At 41.0% G+C, this 27,943-nt stretch overlaps 1 protein-coding gene across 2 annotated transcripts; it reads right to left on the reverse strand.

The window, feature by feature from the left end:
- Nucleotides 1-493: 493 nt before the first annotated feature.
- On the reverse strand, nt 494-20,610 carry LOC306918532 (leukocyte elastase inhibitor-like). Of its 2 annotated transcripts, XM_079531431.1 has the most exons (10): nt 20,477-20,610; nt 19,556-19,745; nt 12,698-12,811; nt 11,487-11,627; nt 10,957-11,074; nt 9,736-9,878; nt 7,605-7,682; nt 6,343-6,432; nt 4,889-5,069; nt 494-1,690 (listed from the first exon to the last, which is right to left on the reverse strand). In XM_079531431.1, exons 2-10 carry the CDS (start codon nt 19,730-19,732, stop codon nt 1,464-1,466), a joined length of 1,269 nt encoding a protein of 422 aa, XP_079387557.1. In that variant the 5' UTR covers nt 19,733-19,745; nt 20,477-20,610; the 3' UTR covers nt 494-1,463. The 2 variants fall into 2 exon arrangements, with proteins under 2 accessions (XP_079387557.1, XP_079387558.1); XM_079531432.1 differs by lacking the exon at nt 12,698-12,811.
- Nucleotides 20,611-27,943: the final 7,333 nt, after the last annotated feature.

The following is a 27,943-nucleotide window of genomic DNA, read 5'->3' on the forward strand; positions in this document are numbered from 1 at the left end:
TCGAAGCTGACCTGAGGGCTGATTTCACCCCGCTGCCCACACGATAGGAAAGTGCCCCATCTTGTGACAAAGCAAGGTACAGTACTGAACATGTTACCGTTTCAACAGTGAATGCATTACTCCAACAATGGATTGTTTTCCACCTATCCATGTTTCAGCTATCCATTGTTTTTGTTTATTTTAATAATTTGCACATTCATTTTTGCCATCCCAGTTTGAATAAATATTTGTATTAATAAGGGGTAAAGAATACAGTACATTTGTATCTACCCCTTTTACTTTTTCCCCTTTATCGCTGTGCATAAAAAAAAACCTAAAAAACAAGAAAGCAAAAAGAACACAATATAATCAGCCGTATCTGTGTGTTATCTCACAAATATGCACAGTATGTATTTTAATAAACACCTTTGAATATACAATTATAGCAAAACATTAATTAAGCATAATTAATTAATTCAAAAAAAGAAAGAAACGAAGGAGTGGGATTCAGAAAGGAATTTCAAAGGAACTCAAGTATTTATTAAAAGCGTTTCATTTGTGGAAACATTTTAAAGGCCTTCCCTAGAATATCAGTGACAAGGCAAAACATAATCACTTCAGAATGTATTAAGTCTGGGACAGAGAACAATTCACTCAGGTTACCTAGGAGAAGCTCAAAAATGTCATTTTAAAATACATTTCCGGGAATGGAAAGACAAACGGATGACAGCTTGCGTTGTCAGCTTCCAGGAGGTGTAGTTAGACTCGTATGTAACATTCAGAGCTTGTGGACTACAGTAGTTCTGTCAGGACAATACTCATGAATGGATGGAATATATTTTTGTATTGAATATAAAATGAGCAATATATTTATCACGGTTTGGCGATGAATTGGATCTGCTTTTGTGTACTCTGATAAAGCGCATCGGTCCCGACCACAGGGACTCCGAATCCCTCGTACGTAAAACAGCAGATCCAAAACAACAGGTGGTAGCTGGGGTGGTGGTGGCGGGACAGCAGCTGTGTTTGAGCAAGACAGCAGTGGTGAAGAGCAGCAGCAGCATGACTGCAGCAAAGCAACCAGGAAATGAGCAGTGCAGACTTCCAGATTAACCCCTTTTGGTGTTTTAAACATTATGTTATAATTTAGCTATTGAAAAATAGCAGATCTACAAGCTCATAGCGCGCCACCGAGTGGCGCGCTACAAGCTTGTAGGTCTGCTATTTTTGGAATATATATTCTTTCAGAGTGAACGTTTTTTTTATTTCGATGTCAGGCCTAAATGGGTTAAATAGAGCGGTCTGAGAATCAAAGGAGTGTGTGATTGGATGAGTGGATGTGGAGGTGGAGTCGAGGCGGCCCAATGCACGGCCGCCAGCAACTGCACTGAGTTTCCTGACAGAACTTGCTCTGCGATATGTCTGTGAGAGACTACGGTCCCGCTGAACCAGTACCAGAGAAGTTGACTAAAATGAGAACCAACTCAAGCGGGGGAGCAGTATCGTCCGGCAAACAGGACGCTCATGGAGGGGTTGTGTCGGATGAAGAAGAGGAAGGGGTGGTCGGCCACAAATTTAGCGGGGATCATGGCGCAGCGCATCATCATGACGGCGGCGGTGGCGGCCGCTGCCTCCGTCCCCTCCTCGTTCACCTCCACGAACGCCTTGTGAACCACCTTGGAAAGCACCAGGTCGTTGGCTGGGGACATGCCTGGTGGCGAGGACGACAGGGCAAGACAAGAGGAAGGACACATCGGTCAAGCACTTCAATCAGACCTGGGCATTACACGGCCCGGTGGGCCAAATACGGCCCTTTTGGCCGACTCTGACTGGCCCGTGAAAGGTTACTCGGACATTTAAAAAAATAAAACTAATTTTACCTTATGCGTGGACTAAAACTGCATTGCAATCCGTTTCCTGACGTGAATTGTGTGTGATTTACAACCTTTTACCTTCCTTGTCACCTCCTCAAAAATGTCGTCATGCCAAAAAAAGAAAGGTGGATGCTGAATGCAGTATTTATTTACTGAAGTCAGAGGTAATAATAACATAACAATACTCTTATCGGCTTGTAAAAACAATGCTATTTACTGCTTTTTATATAGAAATAAAGTTACCCCTTGGGAAAAATATTTGCCCACCCCTGACTTAAATCCTCTAGTCTAGACTTTTTTCCCCCCATCTTCCCCATCTACACCAAATCTCTTCGCACAAGGCACCTTCAATTTAGTTAAATGTATGCTTTTCCCGACACGTGTCAAACAACAGATTGTACTACGTGTCTCACAAAGTTCTCATTTCTGTAAAATACACATTTTGTTCACGGTGTGGTGACATTTAGTGTGTTGGGTTACCCATCACAAGCAAAAAATGTGTTGCAACTTGTCAACACAGTGGAAACTGAGCGTACTGTCCCACCCAGTCAGAGTACACAAGAGTTTATGATGGGGTCTGTGACCGTACATTTTTCCAGAGGTACACAGTCTACGCACATCCTCTCCGAAGATCCTCCGCGACACACCTTTGACGTTTTGACGTTACTGTCATAGTGAAACGTTCATTGCACAAAGCATAAATTAACCTTTCGTGTACTGCTGAAGATATAAGCTGTGAGCTGAAACCATCAGTGTAGGAATGCGTGTGGAATACCTTGGCCCCTTCCCTCAAAACTAGCAAATCACTGGTTTCCTGGAGGACTGAAAATTCACCTGTCACTATCATCCGGTCAATAGAAGAGAAGATGATTGCCCCACAACTCCCCCCCCCCCCCCCCCCCCCCCTCACCAATTTATTTCTATTCCAATCTGTACCGTAATTTCCGGACTATAAGCCGCTACTTTTTTCCCATGCTTTGAACCCTGCGGCCTATACAACAGTGTGGCTAATCTATGGATTTTTACAGCTAACGGCCACTAGGGGACCTTCTAAATCTATCTCTATGGCCGGCTATGGTCTCTATGTGGCGTATAGTCTAGTGCGGCTTGTATATGTACAGGTACACATTTGGTTTTTTCCCTAAATTTAGCTGGTGCGGCTTATATTCAGGTGCGCTTTATAGTCCGGAAATTACGGTACATAGATTTAATGTTTTTTGAGATATTTAAATTGTTATTATTGTTTGCATCTTAATTGTCTAATACAATTATCAATCAATCAAAGCTGTGGCGTTGCAGATTTGGGTGTGTCAGCCTACAGTATATTCCACCGACAATATGAAGGTTTGACTATAATGAAAGACATATATTATAGTATCTAACCAGCAGCAAATATTTCCAGCAAAGATATTTAGTAAAATGTGATGAGTCAGATGCATGTATTTACTGCTACCCCGGGGCTGATGTGTTTTGGCAGTAAGCCTTCATCAGAGCAGAGTAAAACGTGTATAGAATGCCTAGAACTTTTTTCTATGCTCTGATGAATAAAGGCTCCTGATGAAATGCCTGCGGTAGCATTAACCCATTTTGGGCGGGAGTTGGTGTTAGCATTATGTTATGCTTTAGCTATTGAAAAATAGCAGATCTACAAGCTCATAGCGCGCCACCGAGTGGCGCGCTACGAGCTTGTAGGTCTGCTATCTTTGAAAAATCGAAGAACCACTGACGTAGAAACAGCTTTTTCAGAAAACCGTCGGGATATAGAAGACATTTTTAGAATCTGATCTCAGGTCAAAATGGGTTAAGGACATGTGCGTGAGTGCGTCTCTTGAGTCTCTTACTACTGTGTGCAATGCCCAAATAAAAGCATAGAATAGAGAATGGCATAATTCCATTCCAAACTCCGTGCCAAACCTTTTGCTACACCGCCTATCCTAGGGAATAGGAAGAGGATCGCACTGCAGAACGTTGTGAGCTTGTAGATCTGTTCATTTTGTCACATCTGGTACACATTAGGCTGCAATCACACCCATTTTGCGAGAAAAAAAAAAAACGACATCCGTTGGACCGTTACATGTTTCATGTTTCAATGTAAAACAAAAAAAATAATAATACAGGACCTTTGATACATTTCAGGACCCTTCCAAATGTTTTCCAGGCCAGGAAAATGTTTTATGTTATTTATTTTTTTTCTAATTCAAAATAATATTTCCAGGAACTTCATGACCGTGGGAACCCTGAATACAATAAAGCTATTGTTCCGCTGTGGGTTGTCCATTTTGATACGGTACTGTGTAGCTGTACGCATAGATATTAAAAGATATTGGCCGCTGCAGTTTGTTGGAGCGATGTGTGTTGAAGGAGGGGCGGAAGAATTTACACTGGGAGAGGAAGTACACCGGAAGTGTGGAAGGCACGTTATGTCACGCTGCCGCTCAAGTGATTACTGGCCAATCACAGCGCATCTTTTCCAGGACTTATCAGACCCGAACATGCGCCCTGTGGCGCACGCTCATGCTTTCCGCGGGGCTTTGCAAGGAATCTCGGGAAAGTTTTGCCCTCCCTTGAACACATAGGGCAGTATTATGCACGTCTTAAGTACCAGGTCTTATTACTTAACTTAAGACCTGGAGGCGTGATCAATGCCATTTGGCTATTCTGAGTGGCCAAACAGCATTGACCACGCCTCCAGGTCATAAGTTAAGTAATAAGACCTGGTACTTAAGACACGCATAATACTGCCCATACACTCCAGCAGTGTTGTTTTTGGCAGAAAAGTTTGATTTTAGTTTTAGTCGTAGTCTCTTTAATAGTTTTCATTTCGTTTTAGTCACATATTAGTCACCTGGAATGTCTTAGTGTAAGTCTAGTTTGACATAGAAACATAGCTTTTTCAGAAAACTGTCGTAGAACCACAAAAAAGGTTAGTCGACGATCATTTTTCGTCTTGGTTATAGTCGACGAAAACAACACTGGGCCGTACGTACCAGAGAAGTCGCACTGTGCCATGTCAAAGGCGTCCACCATGTACGTACCAGAGAAGTCGCACTGTGCCATGTCAAAGGCGTCCACCATGCCCATCTTGGTCAGCACCTGCTTCATGTCATATGTCTGCTCCATCTTGAAGCGAGGCAGACCCAGCTGAACCGTCATCGTATCCATCATGTCTGGGTTGGTCCAGTCCACAAAGTTCTCATAGGTCAGCGCCTTTTCCAGCTGGGGATATAATGTTTAGAGAGGCGAGATAAGAGAATTTACTTTGTAAATGGTGCATTTATATCCAAGGCGCTTCACATACTGTAGATTGTGCATTACACATTCACCCATTCTCACACACACACATCGATGGCGGCGGAAACCATGCAAGGCACCAACCAGCACATCAGGAGCAATTAAGGGTTCAGTGTCTTGCTCAAGGACACTTCGACACTAACTCATGGGGGAGCCCAGGTTCGAACTGGCAACCTTGCGGTTGCCATCCGGCCACTCTACCCCTGAGCCACCGCCACCCGACTTGACTTGGTCTATAGCAGTGGTTCCCAAACAGTGGTCCCCCCCCCCCGGGATCCCAAACTAGTGAAAATAGCAGTTCTAAAACGGTTAGTCCCAATAATCTGATTGGCTGGTTACCGTCACGTGACTGTTGTAAATCTCACCGATAATCCACACCTTCAATCACTTTATATCATTCACAGCTGATCCCGCAGCTATGTAGCTGTACTGGGGAAGAGGAGCACTTGAGTTTCTTACAAGCCCATGCCGTGCGGGCGTCTAAGCACATATGACTGTGGATGTGTAGCTCCGGGCGGCCTCGTAAAGACATCAATCGCCTCCTATTCCCCGCCACACTGGCTGACTAAAAACAAGGAAGTGTGTGGCTCGCTCTCGTGTGCGCAAAGTGTAGCTACTTTTGTGAATTTAATAGTTTTGAGGTGAATATTCATTGCTATATGTTTGCAACCGTTTTAGAAAAGCAATACGTCACGCGAGGCCCCAGCTTACCGTGGATTTTACAATGGATGAGAGAGGGCCACGCCTCTCACCCATTGTAAAATCCACGGTAACCTGAGACCTCTTGTGGTTTATTGCTTTAATCTACAAACTCACAATGTGTCGCTTCGCGCCACATTAGGAGCTTGTAGATTGGCTATGTTCACTACTTTTTAAACATTTGTTTTCTATGAAATGTGTTAGATTTTTCTTTCATTTCTTCATGAAATTACTGGGGTAAAAATTGTTGAATTTGTTTTGAATTCATGAACAATTTTGCCATTTTGGGAATGTTTTTTGAAAATGTTTTAAAATAATAATAATTAAAAACAAAATGTAGGAAAAAATTAATGAAATAAAAGGGACACATACAAATTGGGTGACCCACAAATCGCGAGACATGGCCAAAGCATTTCCGGGGGTCCCCAGCCAAAAACGTCGAGAACCCGTGCTCTATAGCTACCCCCAAATCTGTGTGTCCTTGTCCTACGACTCCTACCTTTTTCAGGCCTGTCGTACTGTCCTCCATCTCTATAGGCAGAAAGATGAGCATGCTCAGGTCTTTCCCTGTGTAGGGCAGCTCCAGGACCTGACAAACACAGTGGGCCATACCGCTTAAAACAAAATACACAAGAATGCAGTAGAAATGTGATACAAATGAACCAAAACTGATGGCAATATGTTGGTTTTTACATTTTGCATCTACTAATCTAATCTAATACCAAAGACTAAAGTAAAAATGGGACCCAGTGCCTCCCTGCTTGGCACTCAGCAATCAAGAGTTGGATTGGGGGTAAGTCACTGTGACATAATAGCGTCATGTCCAGGGGGTGTACTTGTACATCAAGCTGCCTCACGCAGTGCTACAGAAACAGGAGTTAGGCTCCTGCCCAGTGGCGTGCACAGATAGACACTAGGGGGTGCTAGAGCACCCCCTGCCCTTTTGGCAATGTGCCCTTTTGAAAAAAAAAAAAAATGTTTTCTTTTTTTTTTGATTTTTCAAAAATAGCAGACCTACAAGCTCGTAGCGCGCCACTCGGTGGCGCGCTATGAGCTTGTAGATCTGCTATTTTTCAATAGCTAAAGCATAACATAATGCTAACACCAAAAGGGGTTCCCGCCCAAAATGGATTAAGGCAACCGGCCGGTTCCACGCGCTGCACAAGGTGCCCTTTTTTAACTTGAGCACCTGCCCCTCTAAATGTCTGTGCACGCCACTGCTCCTGCCCTATGGGCCTCATGGCTCGACAAGGCTTACAATGTATTCAAATCTATGGTTAAGCTTTATGGTTGAGCCGAGTAGCCATTTCCTTGTTTCTCAAATCAGAATGTCACTTTGGTAGAGGTTTAGTTTGAGCAGCTACCTTGCCATGATGTAACTCCAAATATTGGTGAGATATCTTTGATAGTTTTGCCATTAGAAGAAGTAGAAATGTACTGTATATTCCAAAATAGTCTCATGATTTACTTGCATCGTTGCACAGTCAAACGACTCTCAAAGTCACTCTTTTAGCACAAACAAATCAAAATAAAGCAGATCATGCCTATGTATATGCAGCATCACAAGACCTGACACTTGTGTCACTTTCATGTCAAAAATCAAGGAGGGTTTACTTGTCACTCGCTCGTATGAGAAACAAGCACAATATCTCACCAATAATTTAAAGTTACAGTGCTACGATGGCACAAACCTACCAACCAAAGTATCCTTTTGCTTTTACACAGATCAAAATAAAAAAGGGAGAATAACTCATTGATTACCTGACAGTTCATATCAGGGATGAAGGCAAGTGGGAACTTGGCACTCTGGTACATCATCTTCACCGGTTTGGTTTCAGTCTGTCCGAAACAACACACGGACAAATGCAAAAGCTCATTTTTGCCATTTTGAAAGAATTCACTGATAATTAAAAAAATATATACAACTGTTGTACATATTTAACTAATTTAAATGTATTCATGAATTAATAGCTACACTGGAATACAGGCTTTGATTTCCATTTCTTATACAGTATATTGAATAATATCACATAGTGTATACTAGGGCATTCACTTCTAGTCATTTTTACTAGTTGACTAGTTGCCTAGTTTACAAGTCGACTAGTTGTTTAACCACCTATTATGTTAAAAAATATATATATATATTTGTACATTTAAAAACTGTGTACATTGGTGACTATAACTATAATCTACCTGATCTTGAGGCCTACAAAATCGGGGAAAAAAAATAAAAAATCAACTAGTCAACTAGTACCAGCAAGGTCGACTAGTGGATTCACTAATGCCCTAGTGTATACTGTATACAGTATATACGCCGTATACTATGGTCATAAGTCATCATGTTCACTTCGGAGCCCTCAGAGGAAGGTAGACCAGTGTGAACCCCATGACTTCCAGCCTGGTGAATCATTTACATAGGGAAATAAAGGACAGCTCAGTTTGCACAACCAGGGTGTGTCTCTGTCTGTGCGCCTTCCCCACTGTGTGTGCACGTTGTGCCACACAGCACATCTCTTGTGTAAGAGGGTGTGTCTGTCCGTATACTGTAAATGTTAGTCACACATTCAATACAAACTTGGTCTTTATTAGGTTCACAGTGCTATCCATCTATACCTATCCACCCTTAAATAAGCGGTTCGTACACTCTCTCAACCACTGCTGCACTAGAGGTAAGCGGACTAGTACATAGAAGGGAGAACACTTTTCCAAGATCCAAGATCTTTTAAAACACACCCGGTTCGTGCCAAATATTTGCGACGAGATGAAACTGATGAAGAATCTCGCAGACAACTTGCATACCAACACAAAACACGTTACTCAAACCAATCTGCCAGTGTAACGTGATACGCGTTCTTTGTCTGTCTGTCACACACAAAAAGCAGTCTAGGGATGCATGTTTTGGGTTTTTTAACACAGCCTCCTGTGTGTGAAAGAGGAGAGAGAATAAAGATAGTGAGCAAAGGTTCTCCGCTTGTCACCTTGATGTAGGGTTAGACTGTTTGTTGCAAACCACAGTTTGGGGAATTCTGCTGCAAGTGGTCAAGTTTCAACTACTAGTCTGAACGAGGCTTTATAATAATCGATTTAGCATTGGTTTAATTAACTGCCTATGCTCAAAGAATACATTTACTTTTCTACCAAGTCATTTTTTTAAGACGGAGTGCCTTAGTTTCTTCTTTTCCGCGGTTTTCTGCACCACTTGGGGGCTGTTTATTTGGTCATGTATGATAATATTATTCAGCTGTCCTACTAAAAGAGCACCCTCCTGTGTCTTTTGAGACGGCCCTTCTTAATAAATCTCATTCACCGCCACCAGGGGGCGCCAAAAGTCCCAGACCGCCACCATATATATATATCTTTTTTTTTTGTATTATTATTTTCAAAAGAAAATCAAAATCAAATCTATATATATATATATATATATATATATATATATATATATATATTTTATGTTATGTTATGTTACAAAACACGAAAAACACGTCCTTGGCGCTCCAGGACATCATGAAAATTAAGTTAAATAAGTCCTTGGCAGCCATTGAGTATTAATAACTTGAATTTATATAGCTCCTTTCAAGAGACCCAATGATATTAAATAAACAAAATTAATACAAATAACTTTGTTCTTTTGTCTGTACACTGAATATCAACTCATCCTCTTCTCACAACCAACTACAAACCTATACAACAGTATGACATAAATCAGTTTCATTTCATAAATCCCTCTCTGTGCCTGCTTAAGCCAAGATAAATACTACAACACCTTGCTGCCTGTCACTGACGTAACCTTGTTGAGTGTAAACCAAGTACCATCATGTTACCTTGCTGAGTGTAAACCAAGTATCATCATGTTACCTTGCTGAGTGTAAACCAAGTATCATCATGTTGTTACCTTGCTGATTCTGAACTGAGCGTCACGCGTGCTGGTCGCCTTGAACGGCTTGTCCCACATGCCTTTGAAGTAGATGGCATTGACCAGCACCAGTCTGGTCATGTCGTCCACCACACCCTCGGCCAGCAAATCCTTGATTTTATCTAAAACACACACAACAACAAATGGAGTCAAGCTACACTAAAGTGTGGGGCTGTTAAACGATTCTTCAAATAAAAGGGACAAAACGTCCTATATACAGTATAGAAACGTCTTCATGATAATGTTTTGTCAAAGTTAGCTTATAATTGAAAATTACAAAAGGGAAAATGTTTATGTATGTTTTTTTTGTAGATGGGAAGCAACTGAATGGTATCTGAAAAAGCTGACACATGCTACTTTCACCTGACCACAAACATACTGTAATGTGAACCGATTGACATGAGAACACAAAGTAGGAAAATGTTTGTTTTGAAGAAAACACCAATGGCAGAAAATCTTGTTTATTTTGTTCTACCTACGGTTCAAGAGTTATAGGCCAAAACGCAAAAGGGCACTTTTATAGCGCCACCATGAGATGAATTTGAAAAACTGGGGCAGTGGTTCTTCCTAGGCCTACTGGGAATGTGGTGTGCATTCAAAGTTTCATGATTGGTCCAACGGTACACACACACGCACACCCCCCCCCCCCCGGCCTGGCAGAGACAATGAGAGGCGAGCGGGCAGGTATGGAGGCGTGGGAAATCTGACAGCTGTGCTGGTTTCAATTCACGCACTTGCCCGCCTGCAACCGGAGCTCCTTTGTGGTCAACGTTTTTGGCACTTTTCACACATGAGGAGCGCAGTGCATGGGACCACGGCTGATGACCCGAACGAGAACACAGCTCCCCGTCTATAGACAATGGCATGTACAATAACCGTCTTTATTTAAGTGCCTTGCTCAGTGTCATTCATTCTGCCAGTGGTACATTGGATTCAAACCATTGCATTTCCAATCAGCTGCCCAAATTTCTAACCTTTATCCCCAAGCAGTTTAAAATCTGTTCTTTTCGCAGAGTGACGACACAACTATACAAAGTATAGATGAGCCCTGGGCTGAAATGGAACATAATAATAGCAAAAAAGCACAAGACTAAATGAAAAGAAACGAGGCAGATAAAATATGCAATATTTGAATTTCTATGGCCTCTCATTACCTACGCTGACTTAGGTTCTGTGCGTGCATACGTATGTCACCGGTACCTTGTGTCTGTTTCTCCACCCAGCCGTTGATGTTGACCCTGGCCGACTCTGCCTGGGTCTTGAAGTCCACAGACTCCAGCTGTGCATTGTAGTGCTTTTTGGTGGAACTTAAGAACTCCTGACACATGCACGTGCGCACAACACACACAAACACACACACATAGCACCTTCCTTTAGCAGTTAGTTTACATACATATTATTATCATCATTATCTTTCGCTACTTTTCACACATTCAAAAGATTACCGAGTTCTACCACACACAAGCATATGCGCATCCGCGCGCACGCGCACACGCACACGCACACGCACACACACACACACACACACACACACACACACACACACACACACACACACACACACACACACACAGCACCTTCCTTTAGCAGTTAGTTTACATACATATTATTATCATCATTATCTTTCGCTACTTTTCTCACATTCAAAAGATTACCAGTGTATACCGAGTTCTACCACACACAAGCATATGCGCACGCACACGCACACACACACACACAAACACACAAACCTCAACAAACTGGTAGGTCTGCTCTCCGTAGAGCCGGTTGGCCACGCTGAGGGCGTAAGACATTCCGGGCTTGTTCAGGTCAGTCATGAGCTTGGAGAAGTCAACATGGACGTCACCCGGGACATTGTGGATGTGCAGAGACTGTGGGAGATCAAAACATTAGACCACGAGAGTAAGGGAAGACATTGTTCTAGTGACGGATGTACTGTAGACACTGGTATAATCGAAAAAAGTACATTTGTTTTTACTAGGCGTGCAACTGCCAACCGTTAATCGTACTAATCGATTTAATCGTTTTGAATAAAATAATGAAATCTACAAGCTCATATCGAGTGCCGCGCTACAAGCTTGTAGATCTATTTTTGAAAAATCGTGAAAATGCGGCGCAAATCTTTGAATATACGTACTGTATATTCTTTCAGAGCGATCGTTTTTAACTCAAATCTTTGCTTCCCAGGGGGTCCCTGGGAAAAACATATTTTCAGATGGGGGTCCACGGCCAAATACAGATCATTCTGGAGGTCCTTGACATGAAAAACTGCTGAGCACCACCGACATACAACAGTTAGGATTTAGAAGCATTTTTTTAATCAGCCTCAGGTCTCTAAATGGGTTAAAACATGTAGCAGATCTCACAATCTTTGCATGACATCATTGTACGTATACAATAGGAGTCAAATAAACACTCGGCGCCTCATCATCACGTTGCTGGGAGTTTCCAATTGTAAACAATTCAAAACACATGCTGTGCTCAGGGGGGAAAAAATCATCTCTCAGTCAGCGTACACGGCCCCTTAATCCTGACACCAAATGACGCATAAAGCTCTCTCACACAGTCCACATGCAACACGGAGAGAGAGAGAGAGCGAGAGCGTTCCCATCACCAGTGAGTCAGTATGCAGCTGCCACTGTCAGTTAGTAACACAGCCCTTTAGTAGTTAATCCATTGATACCTGGAACGCATCCATGTCACGTTAGCGTTAGCGTTTTAAACATTATGTTATAATTCAGCTATTGAAAAATAGCAGATCTACAAGCTCATAGCGCGCCACCGAGTGGCGCGCTATGAACTTGTAGGTCTGCTATTTTTGAAAAATCGTTAAAATGTGCCTCAAATCTTTCCGAAAATTGTCATGATTTAGAAAACTTTTTTTTTTTAAATTTCGACGTCAGGCCTGAATGGGTTAATTAGCTTTGCTGTACAGTAGCACCTTCTGCAGGTGAAGGGGCAGTCTGGTCATCTGGACCTGCTGTTGCATCAGTGTCTGCTCTGCTGATGCTGCTGCCACCCTACTGGGCTCCTCTGCCTCCGACAAGCAGAGAACCTGGAGGTGCGACCAGCGGGTTGTGTGTCAAAAGTTAGGAGCAGGTAGAAGGGGGAGGGAATCAGTGTTGTTTTTGGCAGCAATTTTTGATTTTAGTTTTAGTCATAGTCTTTTGAATAGTTTCCCTTTAGTTTTAGTGACATTTTAGTCACCAGGAATGTCTTAGTGTTAGTCTAGTTTTAGTCGACTAAATATCATCAGATTTTAGTCGACTAAAATGGCGGGGCTTGATGCCGTCTTAACGACTGATTTTACACTTTCTGAAAATAGCAGATCTACAAGCTCACAACGCGTCGCGTTGTGAGCTTGTAGATCTGCTATTTTCAGCATGAAACCAAGTGTAAAATGACTTATACTGGATCTCTTGTCCACTAGTCCCTTCCTAACATTTTAGTCTAGTTTTTATCTGTTGACGAAATTGTCAATACATTTAGTCTTAGTTTTAGTCATCGTAGCTTAGTTTTAATTTAGTTTCCTTTTAGTTTTCGTCAGTGAAAAAAGGTAGTCGACGAACATTTTTCGTCTTAGTTTTAGTCGACGAAAACAACACTGGAGGGAATGCTTTGTATCACTCTACTGTGGAATTCATATGCGTCTCCTCAATGTTCAAGGTTGTACTTTATTGTTGAGGAACCGTTTTTTAATCACACTGTCAGACCTGTTATGTGGACTGAACTTCACATCTAGTTTTTTTACAATTACAATACCGGTGGTTCTCAAATATTTTAATTCCAAGGACCATAACTCTGACAGTGTACAAATGGAACCAAATTGACCCGTTCGGGTCTCTCGTGTAAGGGTCCATTTGGAACACTTAAAGTAACCCAGAGGGTCCCTTGACCTCACTTTGAGAACCACTGCAATTGAGAACCACTACAATATATGATTGATGAATTTGTGTCAATCAGAAATTCTATATAGAAAAAAGAGAGACGATCTGGGCGCTCAAAAATAAAAAAGAGAGACGCCTTTATTAAATTAGAAAGGCAACTGCCAACATGTTTATTTATTTATTTTTTAATATCGGAATTATTAAAGGGAATCGCAAAGGAACCAGAATCGTTAAAATTCTAAAGGATCCCAACCCTCAAAAGGACATTATATCGTCACCCTTTTTGTTACTACTTCTATGTACTCTGTACTGTATACATAACTTAACTATATATACTTATATAGTATACTTTTAGTATAGTATAATTTCCCTCTGGATTAATAAAAGGACGTACATGACAGCCAATGACCAATGACGTTGTAGTATCACCTCTATGCATTAACCTATCTGAGAGGAGCAATAACTCAATGTGTGGGTGGATTAGTACTACATATTTGAAGCATGGTATGTGTGTCAAGTTCAACTAATGAGGTGAGGTGAGGTGTGAGGTGTGAAGCACCATGGCCAGAGCTGTTTTTTGCCATGAAAGGATTCCTCAGCACAACTCTTAACAATTCACCCACACAAACTATGTGAAGAGAATACTTCACATACTAAAAAATCTATCTACCTAAAAGCGTTAAAAAAGGTTTACATATTGAGACTCGCACGGTAATACTGAACACATGTAATCATTAACACGATAATGAGATGAAATTGCATATACCCCTCAACGTTTGTCAAGATTGCCTCCAAAAGGGCCACGTATATGCCTGCTTATATGACTAGGTAGGATTGCATACTGAATTATTAAATATATATGCATGTGTGTGTTAGGGCATTCACTTCTAGTCATTTTTACTAGTTGACTAGTTGCCTAGTTTACTAGTCGACTAGTTGTTTAACTACCTATTAAAAAAAAAAAGTCGACTAGTGGATTTCTAGTTGCTTAATGCCCTAGTGTGTGTTGGATATACTATAGTACTATACTGTACTGTTAGCTCTGGTCCATATACTGCTTCTATGATTCTGCCTTGCAGTAAGGCTATGCTACTTTCGTTTTTAAATCTCACATGGAAATCAGACCAGCCTCTCCTCTTTAGTGGAAATCTCAAGAACGTTTGACCTACTCACCAATACAAAGACGGGTTGTGTCATTAGAAAGCCTACTTTCCTTAGTGGACGCACTCTGAGCCCCCCACCACACGTATACACGGTACTTTTTGGCCAGAAAGGGATTTTTTTTTCACAGGGGGAAAAATATTCTCTATGAGGCAATTATTCTCTGGGCAATATCGGTAGAGGGCGCATTGGAGTTTCCGGTGGAAACAAAACCCCTTTTTGGCCAAAAAGTACCGTTTATACGTGTGGTGGGGGGGCTCAGAGTGCTCCCACTAAGGAAAGTAGGCTTTCTAATGACACAACCCGCCTTTGTTTTGGTGAGTAGCAAAAACTTTATTTTTTTTTACGCTAAACTTACTGCAGGGCAGAATCATAGAAGCAGTAAGGCTATGGACCAGAGCTACTGTACTGTAGACTGTTTGTCTGTTATGAGACAGAAGTAACAGACTGATAAAACATTATATGAGACAGAAGTAACAGACTGATAAAACATTATGAGACAGAAGTAATAGACTGATAAAACATTATGAGACAGAAGTAACAGACTGATAAAACATTAGCCAACAACACTGCGGGTTGATTAGTTAATCACATCTTACTGTAGACTTTATAACTGTGTGTATTTATAGTACCCCACACGCCTAAGTGAAATTAAGTATCCAATCTGGAAGAGAACTAGTGGTTCCTTGCTTCTCAATTATTGAACCACTTGAACCCCAGCATCCATATTCTGAGGGGAACATTAGCCAACAAATAGCAGATCTACAAGCCGACAATGTGTCTCAACATGATGCCTTGTAAGCTTGTAGATCTGGCAAAGACATTTGGTGTGTAGATAGATTTAATTTCCCCCCAGTCTAGAGGGTTTAAGTAGTTAAGATCGAGTCAGTTATATGGTTCTATATTTCCAGTTAATTGCCCAGCCCTGCTAAGACAACAGTGTGACAATATTTCTAACACCCCAGATTCTATGGAGAGAGAAGATAACACATAACACACGTTCCAACATGTTCCATGTCAGACATGTCCAAAGTACAGCCTGGACGGCAATTGTGGCACGAGGGCCCGCATCCTTCCTCAAATGTAATATTTATGGCTTGAAATGAATTGAGGTTTCTTTCTGCGTGTCTTGAACTTAACCTGGGCAGAGAGAATTTGCCATTTGAACAAAAGGCAATATAATGAACTTCATATAATTGCGGTGCATGCATGTGAAAAAAGGCTGATGCGTGTGTATGTGACTTCCTTATTGTGCACAGTATTTCAGGAGATGCAGTTGGCCTTAACTTCCCTACGGTATTTTCATATTTCTCTGAATATGGACACGCCTGTTCTATGTGATGTCACTATCTACTGATCAGATCATCATTAAGATAGGATAATAAACGGTCGCAGGTGGTGCCTCAACAAGATCATGTGGTCTAAAAAGACAGATATTCCTGTGAGCTTATAGATCGGCTATTTCTGGCACATGACACCATCATGGTCCATCGTGCGACGCAGCATAAACTAGGCGTAATAAAGGCGATGGATCTCAGACTGACAAGCGTAAACCATATTTGGAAAGGGGGGGGGGGGGGGGGGGGTGAGAGAGCGAGAGGGGTACTTACTTAATAAAAACGAGTATGCATTACATTGTATAATGTACTGGATAGAATAATAGTATACATATTGTACATTAATACAAAAGATCTAGTAACAACTAACTTATCCCTTTTGATTTTTTACAAACTGGGACAAAAACTCTTAAATGTATTATACCAAAAAGAATGTTTAATAAAAAGTATAAATATAAATTGTTTAACCTATTTATATGACATTGAGAGGTACTTTTCCTTACAAATCATTTGAATTTCCAGAATTTTAATGAATTATCCTGGTCTCTGTTAAAGTCAGAAAGCCCTCCAGTGCTTTTAAGTTTTATCAGTGGCTGGTGAACATATACAGTGCCCACACACCCGTCTGGCACCATCAGGAAACAAGGCGAAGCGAAACTCTACACTGACATGGCATGGCATTTCACTCATATTTTACTCTACAATGTAGTCAATTAGTCATTTGGCTCAATGTCCATGACAAGCTGAGATGCATTTGTGATCGTGAAAGTAGATCCATTTGTCCGGAATTTATTTGTTTTGCCATATACAATTAGTAATGCTACTTCTCAGGTCACAGCAACATTCCAGAGTACATTCCACCACGTGGAAAGTTACACACGCCCTACAATGTGAGTCTTCTGGTTCTCAGTCAAAAGAAAGAGAAACGAGAGAGAGAAAGAGCCAGGGCAGGTTTTACATGATTTGAGCCAGGAGGAAACAGGGTTTTCTGGTTGTCAAAGATTCATGATACTGAATTATCATAGTCATGCTCACCACTCTTTGCTTTTTGAGTTTGGCTTTTCAGCAGAAACAATGTCCTGCCTCTCATATAATTAGCCGAGTAACATTCCAGCTATGTTAGCTATTTATCGTTTTTTTGACCAAAGTCCACACCAATGCAACTCCATGCAACTAGGCCTACTTGCAACCAACTTTTCCCCAATGGCAGTTGCAAGGAGTTGCATTGCACTGGCCTTAACAATGTTTTTCTTTTTGCAAGGTGTTGCGATGAGTTGCATTGGTGCGGTCTGACCTTTAAATGGTAAATGGGTGTTTGAATCTAGTGTTGATCATTTTACTGATAATAGAGCAGTGTGTATAAAAAAAGCATACGGTAGTAGCAGCACTCATCCTATTCATCGGTGCATAATACAAATATGATCGCACACGTACAACATTTATGTTGCATATCTTGACTGCAAAAGGGGGACTGTTTTCCTTCTTTACTCAAACTCACATGATGTACGACAGACCTAGAAACACCTGTACATTGGATATAATATACTGTATATAATATGGTTCCTTGATCATTATATTGGCGTCTGTAGGGTTTCCCTCACCCCATGTTTAGTCCTCTAATTTTGGCAAATGTTTGCCTATTTGTCACTGAATGTTCGCCTTTATGACCAGAATAGAGTATGTTAGGTCCTGATGTCAAATCCACGCACCAATTGGAGCACGGAAGTGTTATTCCCAAACCAAAATCCCATGTTTTATCAGGTGATTAGGTTTGTGTACTTTTGAATTTGTATTATAATCCCCTTAGGGGGATCTTAGATCGCCTCATATAAGAACTGTGTTTGAAAAATAAACAAATCATCCAGGCTGTTTCACTCCTACAGATATGATGAATCAACGGACTGATGAGAAAACGCTAATGTTAATGCTACCAAATTAGTTACATTTTCGCTAGAAACAGACTGTATCAAATATAAGTAATTGACTACCATAAACGACACAGAGACACCTCTCCAACAATATCGCCGAGACAGTTCGTTTCTTTTTGGACCACAATTCTTATACGAGACTATTTCAAGATGACCCCATGCTATTCACCACAGAGTTCTCTCTTCCACAAACCCCTTGGAACCAGGGGACGAGCGAGTGACGCCAGGAGTTCGGCACTCTATACAATCACGACAAAATGAAATGTGCGTGCCGTGCATGCGTGTGAGGGGTCACCAACATGTCCGTGGCAAAGACTTGGTCTTGTCCGTGGCAAATTTTAGATTGTCTGTTTTACACACCCTTATAGCCTAAATGTTCTCATTTTGATCATGAAAGGTCTCCACACACCGGGCGCGAATTCGGATTTTTCAGCGGCGTTTCTCCATCGGTTTTCCGAAAAACGCGGCCGGTGTGCAACCACCTTAACACCCACTTACTGAATGTCAACTCTCCAGGTCTTCTTCAGAACATGTATGACACTATGGCACATTAGGAGTCCACTAATGCTAGTGGTTCTACAGACCTGTTATGGTCATTCAGGGTTATCTATTTATGCGTTTCTGGTAATATTATTGTCCACTCATTTTGTATGTCCGTGGCAAAAAATGGAACGTTGACAGAAATGTCCACCACAGGGTGCTGATCCCTGATGCGTGTGCATGTGCGTGCAGTAAGTACATTTTATTTATATAGCACCCCTCACAGAGAGATCTCACAGAGTGCTTTACATACAGTGAGAGAGAGCAAAACAGGGGAAAAAACGGAAAGAATACTGTACAATTCAAACAAAACAATAATACACACATAAAAAAATAAATAAAAAAAAACATTAACCATCAACAAAAGTTTGTTCAAATAGAAAAGTTTTAAGACTTTTTTTTTTAATGTCAGCTGAGGGTGCAAATCTCAGAGCAAGTGGGAGTGCATTCCAGAGATTAGCAGCTACCACCTGAAATGATCTATCACCTTTGGTTTTTAAGCTATTTTGGGGCAGGAACCCCTTTTGGTGTTTTAAGCATTATGTTGTACTTTAGCCGTTGAAAAATAGCAGATCTACAAGCTCATAGCGTGGCACCAAGTGCCGCGCTACGAGCTTGTATTGCTATTTTTGAAAAATCGCAAAAATGCGGCACAGATGTTTGAATTTGAATATAATATATATATATAACGTTTTTAACTCAAATATTTGCTTCTGGGGGACCCCCCAGAAGCAAATATTTGAGTTAAAAAATAACTCCCTGGAACAACAGGGATCAGATGGGGGTCGGCGGCCAATTACATATAATTTCTGGGGTCCTTGACGTGAAATATTTTGAAAACCACTGACATAGAAACAGGTTTCTATGTCATTTGTAGAATCGTCCTCGGGTCAAAATGGGTTAATTTAGTAGAGGGTGGGTCTAACAGTGCATGCATGCCACCCACCTGTGCCATCTGCGTGGCAGTGTTTCCGCGTGCTCCCAGCAGCACCATGGCCAGAGCAGAGGAGATGCTGATAGGGGAGTAGAAGACGTTGCCCGTGCTGTTGTTCTCCGTCAGCTGTTTGAACAGAGACAGAGAGAAGGTGGTGCAGGCGGCTGCCACAGGGGTGGAGGACGGCATGGTGATCTGTTCGCTGGGAAGAAAAATTAAAACACACACAAACCATTACATTATTAAGGGCTAATTTATTTTATTTTATATATATTCTGGTGTACCTTTTTAAAATTCCATTTTAAATGGCCTAGCGTTAGAACATTTTAAATTAAATTTAAACAAATAAAAATAAATAATGGTACGCTCATGCATGCATTAGTTAAGGTCAATATCAGTGACCAGAACCATAGATGTGTTAGAAGTCCCTTTAATTAAACTGCATGATAGAAGTTAAATGTGATTTCTCTCTCTCTCTCTCTCTCTCTCTCTCACACACACCTATATCAAGCCAACTAAACATTATAGACAGGCTGTCTATAATTATGAATTATGAAAAAAATAAATAAAAAGGATAACTATTTGGACAATGGAAAATATGTAAAATTATGTAAAATAGTTATGTAAAATAGTTTACATGATTTGAACATACACATCATCATGCCTAAATGTACCCTTTAACGTGTTTATGCCCACAATGACTGGCTAGCCACATGTTTAGAGCAATAGAAATATTAGGCCGTATGTGACTGTCGACTGTTCAACAACTTCAATTGGATTATATTACACTTGTTGCCATTCTGATGATCACCTCAATGAAAATAATTACTATTCCCATGACAATGACATAATATTATTCATAATATAGCATTGCTGCAATGCTTTACCTGTACATTCTGGTTTTAATATGAATCAATGAGGTGTATAACTTACCAGTGTGGTGACCAATATCCTAATGAACAACTTTCACAGAACTAAAATATGAACAGATACGCCCCAAACACACTGCTATGCTGTGGGCTTCCGCGTTTGGTACAGTCAAGGACTATTGTGTAAAGAAGGAGTGGTCAAACGTCAGGGAAACGGAGGCGGAAGTTCAATAGAAAAGCACTGACTAAAGTCATTCCTGTCCTTCATTAGATATCCTAGGTCTGGAAAACATGCGTCATACAGTCTTCTATGGTCAAGCCTCGCCCACGCGCAACACACACGCACACGCACACGCACGCGCGCGCACACACACACACACACACACACACACACACACACACACACACACACACAACACACACACACACACACACACACACACACACACACACAGTGTGGCAGCGGTGGCCGAGCGGATAGCGGCGCGGTCTAGATACCGGAAGGTTCCCAGTTCGAACCAGCCGTCCGACACGTTAAAATTACCACCGCTGAAATGCCCTTGAACAAGGCATCAACCACTACGATGAAATGTGTTCTATGAGCAGGGCCTGGCTGGAAACAAGTTCTTGAGCTTAGCCCAGATACCCTGGGTAAATATAGATTTCATTTCATTTCATTTCACACATCTGTTTTCGTTGCACACTGTGCAGTGTGCACTATGACTGTGCACCGTCTTTGTCGCCCTCACGTGGAGAAGGTCATTATAACAGAAATGTTTCACTCATGCCAGCAAGAGACAGATGTGCGATACATACCAGCCTGACCGGGAGCCGGGAGGGTTGTATACAGTCTATGGTTGTATGTTATTTTAATGTCAAGGACCCCCAAATGAACATGGCTATTTGACCACAGTGTGATCAATACCCCCACCTGCCGGGAACTGTCTGCCATTATCTACAAATTGACAACATGGTTGCATCGTGCCACGTTGTGAGCTTATACGTTCTGCCATTTTACCGTTTGTTATATCGTAGTGTGATGCCTTAGTGGAATATATCCACCTACGGTCTCAATAATCAATTTATTCTCAATCTTAATCTTTGTAATTTGACCTGTGGATTATCTGTAGATTCGATTTAGAATTTTTAGCAGATTATTGTATTGACTTGTACTTTTGTTGAAATGTACCCATTCTACAAACTGAATAAAAATGTCAATCAATCAGAGTTCGTTTGTGCTTCATACAAAAATATACAATATGCCTACAAGTTAATTTAGTGTTACTCGACGACTAAAACAAACAAAAAAACCTATCCTATATATTACCTTTCTGTGTGTTATAGCTTATAGTAAAATAGCTGAACTCTCTGAATTACAGTAAATTTCAAGCACAACTAAATACAAAACATAACCGTGGACGATCAGTGTGATCAGTGTGGATATTATTATTACCATCATCCTTTTATTACACAGCACTGTCTTTGTTTCACTGTAACTTTACCTGTAGATTTGCTGTAATTTACATTTAGATGATTTATTATTTTGTCTCAGAGTTTGTTCATGAATGCTTGGAATGGACCTTTTTGCCACTTTTGTTTCTTAGTATATAATACAAAAACAATTGGTCTATGTAGTAGTGTTTTGTGTGTATTTCTTTGATAAATGTAAATAATGGTTGTGCATTATCACTCCAACTGAGAGAAGAAATTAACACTCGTTGTTGTATGTATTTTCTACTGATACATGTTGTAAGCACACATGTGCATTTTATACATAAAACCTGTGAAAGAAATATTGTATAGACATATGTTCTTACTGACATACAGAGATCACTTGTTGACAACCTATGCCCCAGAAGTCATGGGTATGTAAGTAAAGTAGGCGAATATGTTCTTAAATACAGTAGAGCCCAGGCCTTAATTCCCCCTTCATATTACTGTTGAGCAATTGTACTTTTAACACAATTCACATTATGAAACAGTAATAACTAGAAAAAGTGCCCTTCTGGGCACAGGTCTCCACCAGGAGGATAGGAGTGTGTGTGATGTTTGGCAAAATGTTTAGGAGTAATATAATCATGTTTTGTGTGTGTGTGTGTGTGTGTGTGTGTGTGTGTGTGTGTGTGTGTGTGTGTGTGTGTGTGTGTGTGTGTGTGTGTGTGTGTGTGAGACACAGCTTGGCCTGTTGTAGCGCCACCATGAGGCTGATTTGAAAACTGTCAAGTGGCATTTTTTCCTCAGCCTAGTGGGAATATGCATGCACAGTTTCACCGAAATCGGACGCTGCGTTGAGTAGTTGTGGCGATTTGTACAAAACGGGTACCAAGCGGGCTACTCCTGAAAAGTTTAGAAGCCAATCGTAGGCAATGAAGGTGGATTACATGACTATGGAGAGCATGTGTACCGATTTGCGTGAAATTTGGATAACATCTGAAGGAGTAATATTAGAAAATGTGTTTTACATATGTCGGCCTCCTGGTGGCGCTATAAAGAGCAAATTCCAGGCAAAGGTTTTTCCTTGGACTCTAGGGAGTTGGCATACAAAGTTATCCACAAATCCGTGCAGTTGGAGGTAAAAACACTTTTCGGCCAGTTATAGCGCCACCATGAGGCTGAGTTGAAAATGTTCACGTGGCATTTCTTCCTCGGCCTAGTGGGAATGTGCGTGCGCAATTTCACGGAAATCACACGATGTGTTCATGATTTGCAGCATTTTGTTTGAAACTGAACACTCCTGCGAACTTTGGAAGCCAATCTTAGCCAATCAGGATGGAGTCTGAGAAATCTGAAAGACTCGTTTGGTTGAATGGCTCTAGAGAGACTGTGTACCAATTTGCGTGATGTTTGGACAAAATCTGTAGGTGTACTGTCCAAAAACTTGTTTTGCACAAAGCGGCCTCCTGGTGGCGCTATAACAGGCCGTTCTTGAAATTTTGGGGCAGAGGTTCATCGTTGGCATCCAGGGAGTGTGTGTGCAAAATGTGGCATCGACCGGGTTAACAGTGCCGGAGATTAGCTGTTCACAGACGGACACACGGACGGACACACGGACGGACACACGGACGGATGGACGGACACACGGACGGACGGACGGAGTGCAAAACATACTCTCTCCCCATGCCTTCGGCTCCCCATGCCTTCGGCCTGGTGGAGACAATGATGTTAGTGAAGTAGGTATGGAGATATATGGGAGGACCTCTGTTACTGAACAAACAATATATCAATGATTTACTAGAGCCATTTTAACAAAACATATCCCTTACAGCAGGGGTTCTCAACGTTTTTGGCCGGGGACCCCTGGAAATGCTTTGGCAATGTCTCGGGACCCCCGCCCCGCCCCCTCCCGACCCCCAATATAAATTGACTGCTACAATAACCTTAAACCATTTTGGGCGGGAACCCCTTTTGGTGTTTTAAGCATTGTTATAATTTAGCTATTGAAAAATAGCAGATCTACAAGCTCATAGCGCGCCACCGAGTGGCGTGCTACGAGCTTGTAGGTCTGCTATTTTTGAAAAATCGTGAAAATAAAAATTTAAAAAAAATCCTTTTTTTGGTTGTTTTTTTTGAAAATAATTTGGGGACCCCCTAAAATAATTTGGCGACCCCCCGAGGGGTCGCGACCCACGGGTTGAGAACCCCTGCCTTACAGCACCTTTAACATTTCACAAAGGAAGTTCTGTAGTTCTGCTGAAACTCATGAGTCAAAGAGGTGTAAAATGGTCTCAGTTCATCCATAATGTGATCATTAACAGGTGATCTGTCCAATGCCAGACAACCAGTGACCATTAACACGTTTAATCTCTGCATTTGAATGCATTGTCTATAGTGAATGAAGCATCAGCCATCATCATTTAGCCTGTTTACATTTTAACCTGGGGAAAGAATGTGGGGTTTGTTCATTATTTAGCATTTGAAAAACATTGAATAAAAGTGCAGTCATCAGATATAAAATATGACATCGTAAAATATGTGAAGGCCTTCACAGTGTGCCTACTATTTATGAAGACTGTCAAATTGAAACAAATAAGCCAAACTGTTTTATTTGATGGGATGTAAATCACAGTATGAGCAGTTGTTTCTTCACCAGAGCTGGTTCTACTTGGTTCTGATGTTACTGAAAAAAATGTAGAGCAATCCTCTTTGACTCTGCTGCATTCATTAATATCCACTTATATTATTCAATACTGTTAGACTGTTAGACATATATTATCCAGATACTCATTGCATGTACATAATATCAATAGCATATAATTTGTGAACCTCAGTCTCCAGTAGCAGTCCCAATGGAGAATGTTTGGTAGGAACTACTCCTTTGATGTTTTAAGGTTTATTATAAACCAGCAGTTTTTATGCACCACATATGTAAAAACTCCCAGAAAACAGCAGGTATGCAGGCACTCTGATTTATGTTAAATCACAGTTAAAGACGGTTCTGTTTCCCACTGGATTTGATTGAGTTTGACTTTCTTTCTCTTCTCCGCTGTAATGTTTTGTTATTTTTTATTTATTTTGTTTCAGTTATTTGTTTCCTGATTTACCAATAACTAAATAATCGTGTTTTCTATATTATATGCTTTGACTCTGACAATGTCTGTTATTTGGGATTTATGCTGACTCCTTTAGCCTTTGAAAAACATTGAATAAAAGTGCAGTCATCAGATATAAAATATGACATCGTAAAATATGTGAAGGCCTTCACAGTGTGCCTACTATTTATGAAGACTGTCAAATTGAACTTATATTGCAACTTAAAAAAAAGAGAGTACAGGAGATGCTGTAGTATAAGAATGTCTGCAATCATTTAGGGGGTGGGTGGCAGTTTGTGTTTTGGAAAACAAATAGGCCTAACTGTTTCTTTGTAAGACGCTGGGATGTAAATCACAGTATGAGCAGTTGTTTCTTCACCAGAGCTGGTTCTACTTGGTTCTGATGTTACTGAAATAATGTAGAGCAATCCTCTGTGACTCTGCTGCATTCATTAATATCCACTTATATTATTCAATACTGTTATATATTATCCAGATACTCATTGCATTTACATATTAAAATATCCATAGCATATCATTTGTGAACCTCAGTCTCCAGTAGGCGTCCCAATGGAGAGTGTTTGGTAGGAACTACTCATTTGAGGTTTTTAAGGTTTATTATAAAACAGCAGTTTTTATGCACCACATATGGAAAAACTCCCAGAAAAGAGCAGGTACGCTGGCACTCTGATTTATGTTACATCACAATTAAAGAATGTTCTGTTTCCCACTGCATTTGATTGAGTTTTTCTCTTTCTTTCTCTTCTGCTCTGTAATGTGTGTGTTTTTTAAGTTGTGATTTTATATGTGATTCATGCTAATTACATTGAATTACGTTGTTGAAATTTGCTATGATATTAATCATGTTTTCTATATTATATGCTTTGACTCTGACAGTGTCTGTTATTTGGGATTGATGCTGACTCCTGCATTTACTTTACTCACGTCATAGACTGATAGGATGTACTTATATTCATACATCAATGTATTATAATTTGGATATAGTTTAGATTCATTAAATATGAAGCTTACAAAGCAATCTCACAGTTAGCAGTTTATTTCTAGAATGTTGCTAGCATGACCTGGGGGAGGAGCTACAGAGGGGTGGAGCACATTACTTGGGGGAGGAGCTAGAGAGGGGTGGAGCACATGCAGCAGTTTGTTAGGTTGTGATTGGTGACAGGATTCTATTGTTCTCCTCTTTGGCCAATCAACACCAAGCAGTTAGTGGTTCCACCTCAGACTCTCTAGTATAAGAAGAGTTTGTAGTTGTCAGTTCTCCACAACTCCTCCAGGATATCAATCATTTCTGATCACATCTGACTGTGGACTCCAGACTTCAGCTGAAGATGAACTCTCTCAACAATTCTGCTCAACAGGGAGGACCCAAGGATCATCAAGACCTCTGTAAGTTACTTATTGTGTCTATATGGATATACAGCATGCCATAAGGATGTTTTTGTTTTGTTGGTGGGCTGGTAAAAATGTCAATTGTGGTCATTTCTTTGCTATTTTATGTTTATGAAGTAGTGTCCTCTAAACAATATTTAATTTGTCTTTGTCCAGTGTTGCGTCATCAGTCTGGCTTCCCTGTTCTACCAGAGGCGAAGGAACAAAGAAGCTTGGCTAAGCAAAAACACCACTGCTGTGATCAGTGTGGTAAACGGTTCCCTACAAAGTACACCCTGAAAAGCCACCAGAGAATTCACACTGGAGAGAAACCCTATGGATGTGATCAGTGTGGACAACACTTCTCTCAAATGTCCAGCCTTAAAAGCCACCAGAGAATTCACACTGGAGAGAAACCCTATGGATGTGATCAGTGTGGACAATGCTTCTCTAGAATGGACAGCCTTAAAATACACCAAAGAATTCACACTGGGGAGAAACCCTATGGATGTGATCAGTGTGGACAACACTTCTCTCAAATGTCCAGCCTTAAAAGCCACCAGAGAATTCACACTGGAGAGAAACCCTATGGATGTGATCAGTGTGGACAATGCTTCTCTAGAATGGACAGCCTTAAAATACACCAAAGAATTCACACTGGGGAGAAACCCTATGGATGTGATCAGTGTGGACAACACTTCTCTGACAAGTCCACCCTGACAAACCACCAGAGAGTTCATACTGGAGAGAAACCCTATGGATGTGATCAGTGTGGACAACAATTCTCTACAATGTCCATCCTTAAAAACCACAAGAGAATTCACACAGGAGAGAAACCCTATGGATGTGATCAGTGTGGACAACACTTCTCTACAGAGGCACACCTTAAAAGCCACCAGAGAATTCACACTGGAGAGAAACCCTATGGATGTGATCAGTGTGGACAACACTTCTCTAGAATGGACAGCCTTAAAATACACCAAAGAATTCACACTGGGGAGAAACCCTATGGATGTGATCAGTGTGGACAACACTTCTCTCAAATGTCCAGCCTTAAAACACACCAGAGAATTCATACTGGTGAGAAACCCTATGGATGTGATCAGTGTGGACAACAATTCTCTACAATGTCCACCCTTAAAAACCACAAGAGAATTCACACAGGAGAGAAACCCTATGGATGTGATCATTGTGGACAACACTTCTCTACAATGGGAAACCTTAAAACACACCAGAGAATTCACACGGGAGAGAAACCCAAATAATTGTGATATGTGTGGAAAAGCTTTTAGTAATTCAATCAATTCACAGGGTTGTACTGTATGGACACATACACATGCCTAACTGTTTTTCTTTATAAGACGCTGGACAACACTTCTCTAAAATGGCACACCTTAAAAGCCACCAGAGAATTCACACTGGAGAGAAACCCTATGGATGTGATCAGTGTGGACAACACTTCTCTGACAAGGGCACCCTGAAAAGACACCAGAGAATTCACAGTGGAGAGAAACCCTATGGATGTGATCAGTGTGGACAACAATTCTCTACAATGTCCATCCTTAAAAACCACAAGAGAATTCACACAGGAGAGAAACCCTATGGATGTGATC

This window comes from Electrona antarctica, assembly GCF_951216825.1.
Source record: "Electrona antarctica genome assembly, contig: scaffold_117, whole genome shotgun sequence".
Classification (NCBI taxonomy): Eukaryota; Metazoa; Chordata; class Actinopteri; order Myctophiformes; family Myctophidae; genus Electrona; species Electrona antarctica.

Coding starts and splice junctions, on each gene's coding strand:
- LOC306918532 (XM_079531431.1), bottom strand. CDS start 19,732: ATGCCGTCCTCCACCCCTGTGGCAGCCGCCTGCACCACCTTCTCTCTG. Junction 12,812..19,555: donor CTGCCACGCAGATGGCACAG/GTGGGTGGCATG, acceptor TCGCACCTCCAG/GTTCTCTGCTTGTCGGAGGC. Junction 7,683..9,735: donor CTCAGTTCAGAATCAGCAAG/GTAACAACATGA, acceptor TGTTTCGGACAG/ACTGAAACCAAACCGGTGAA.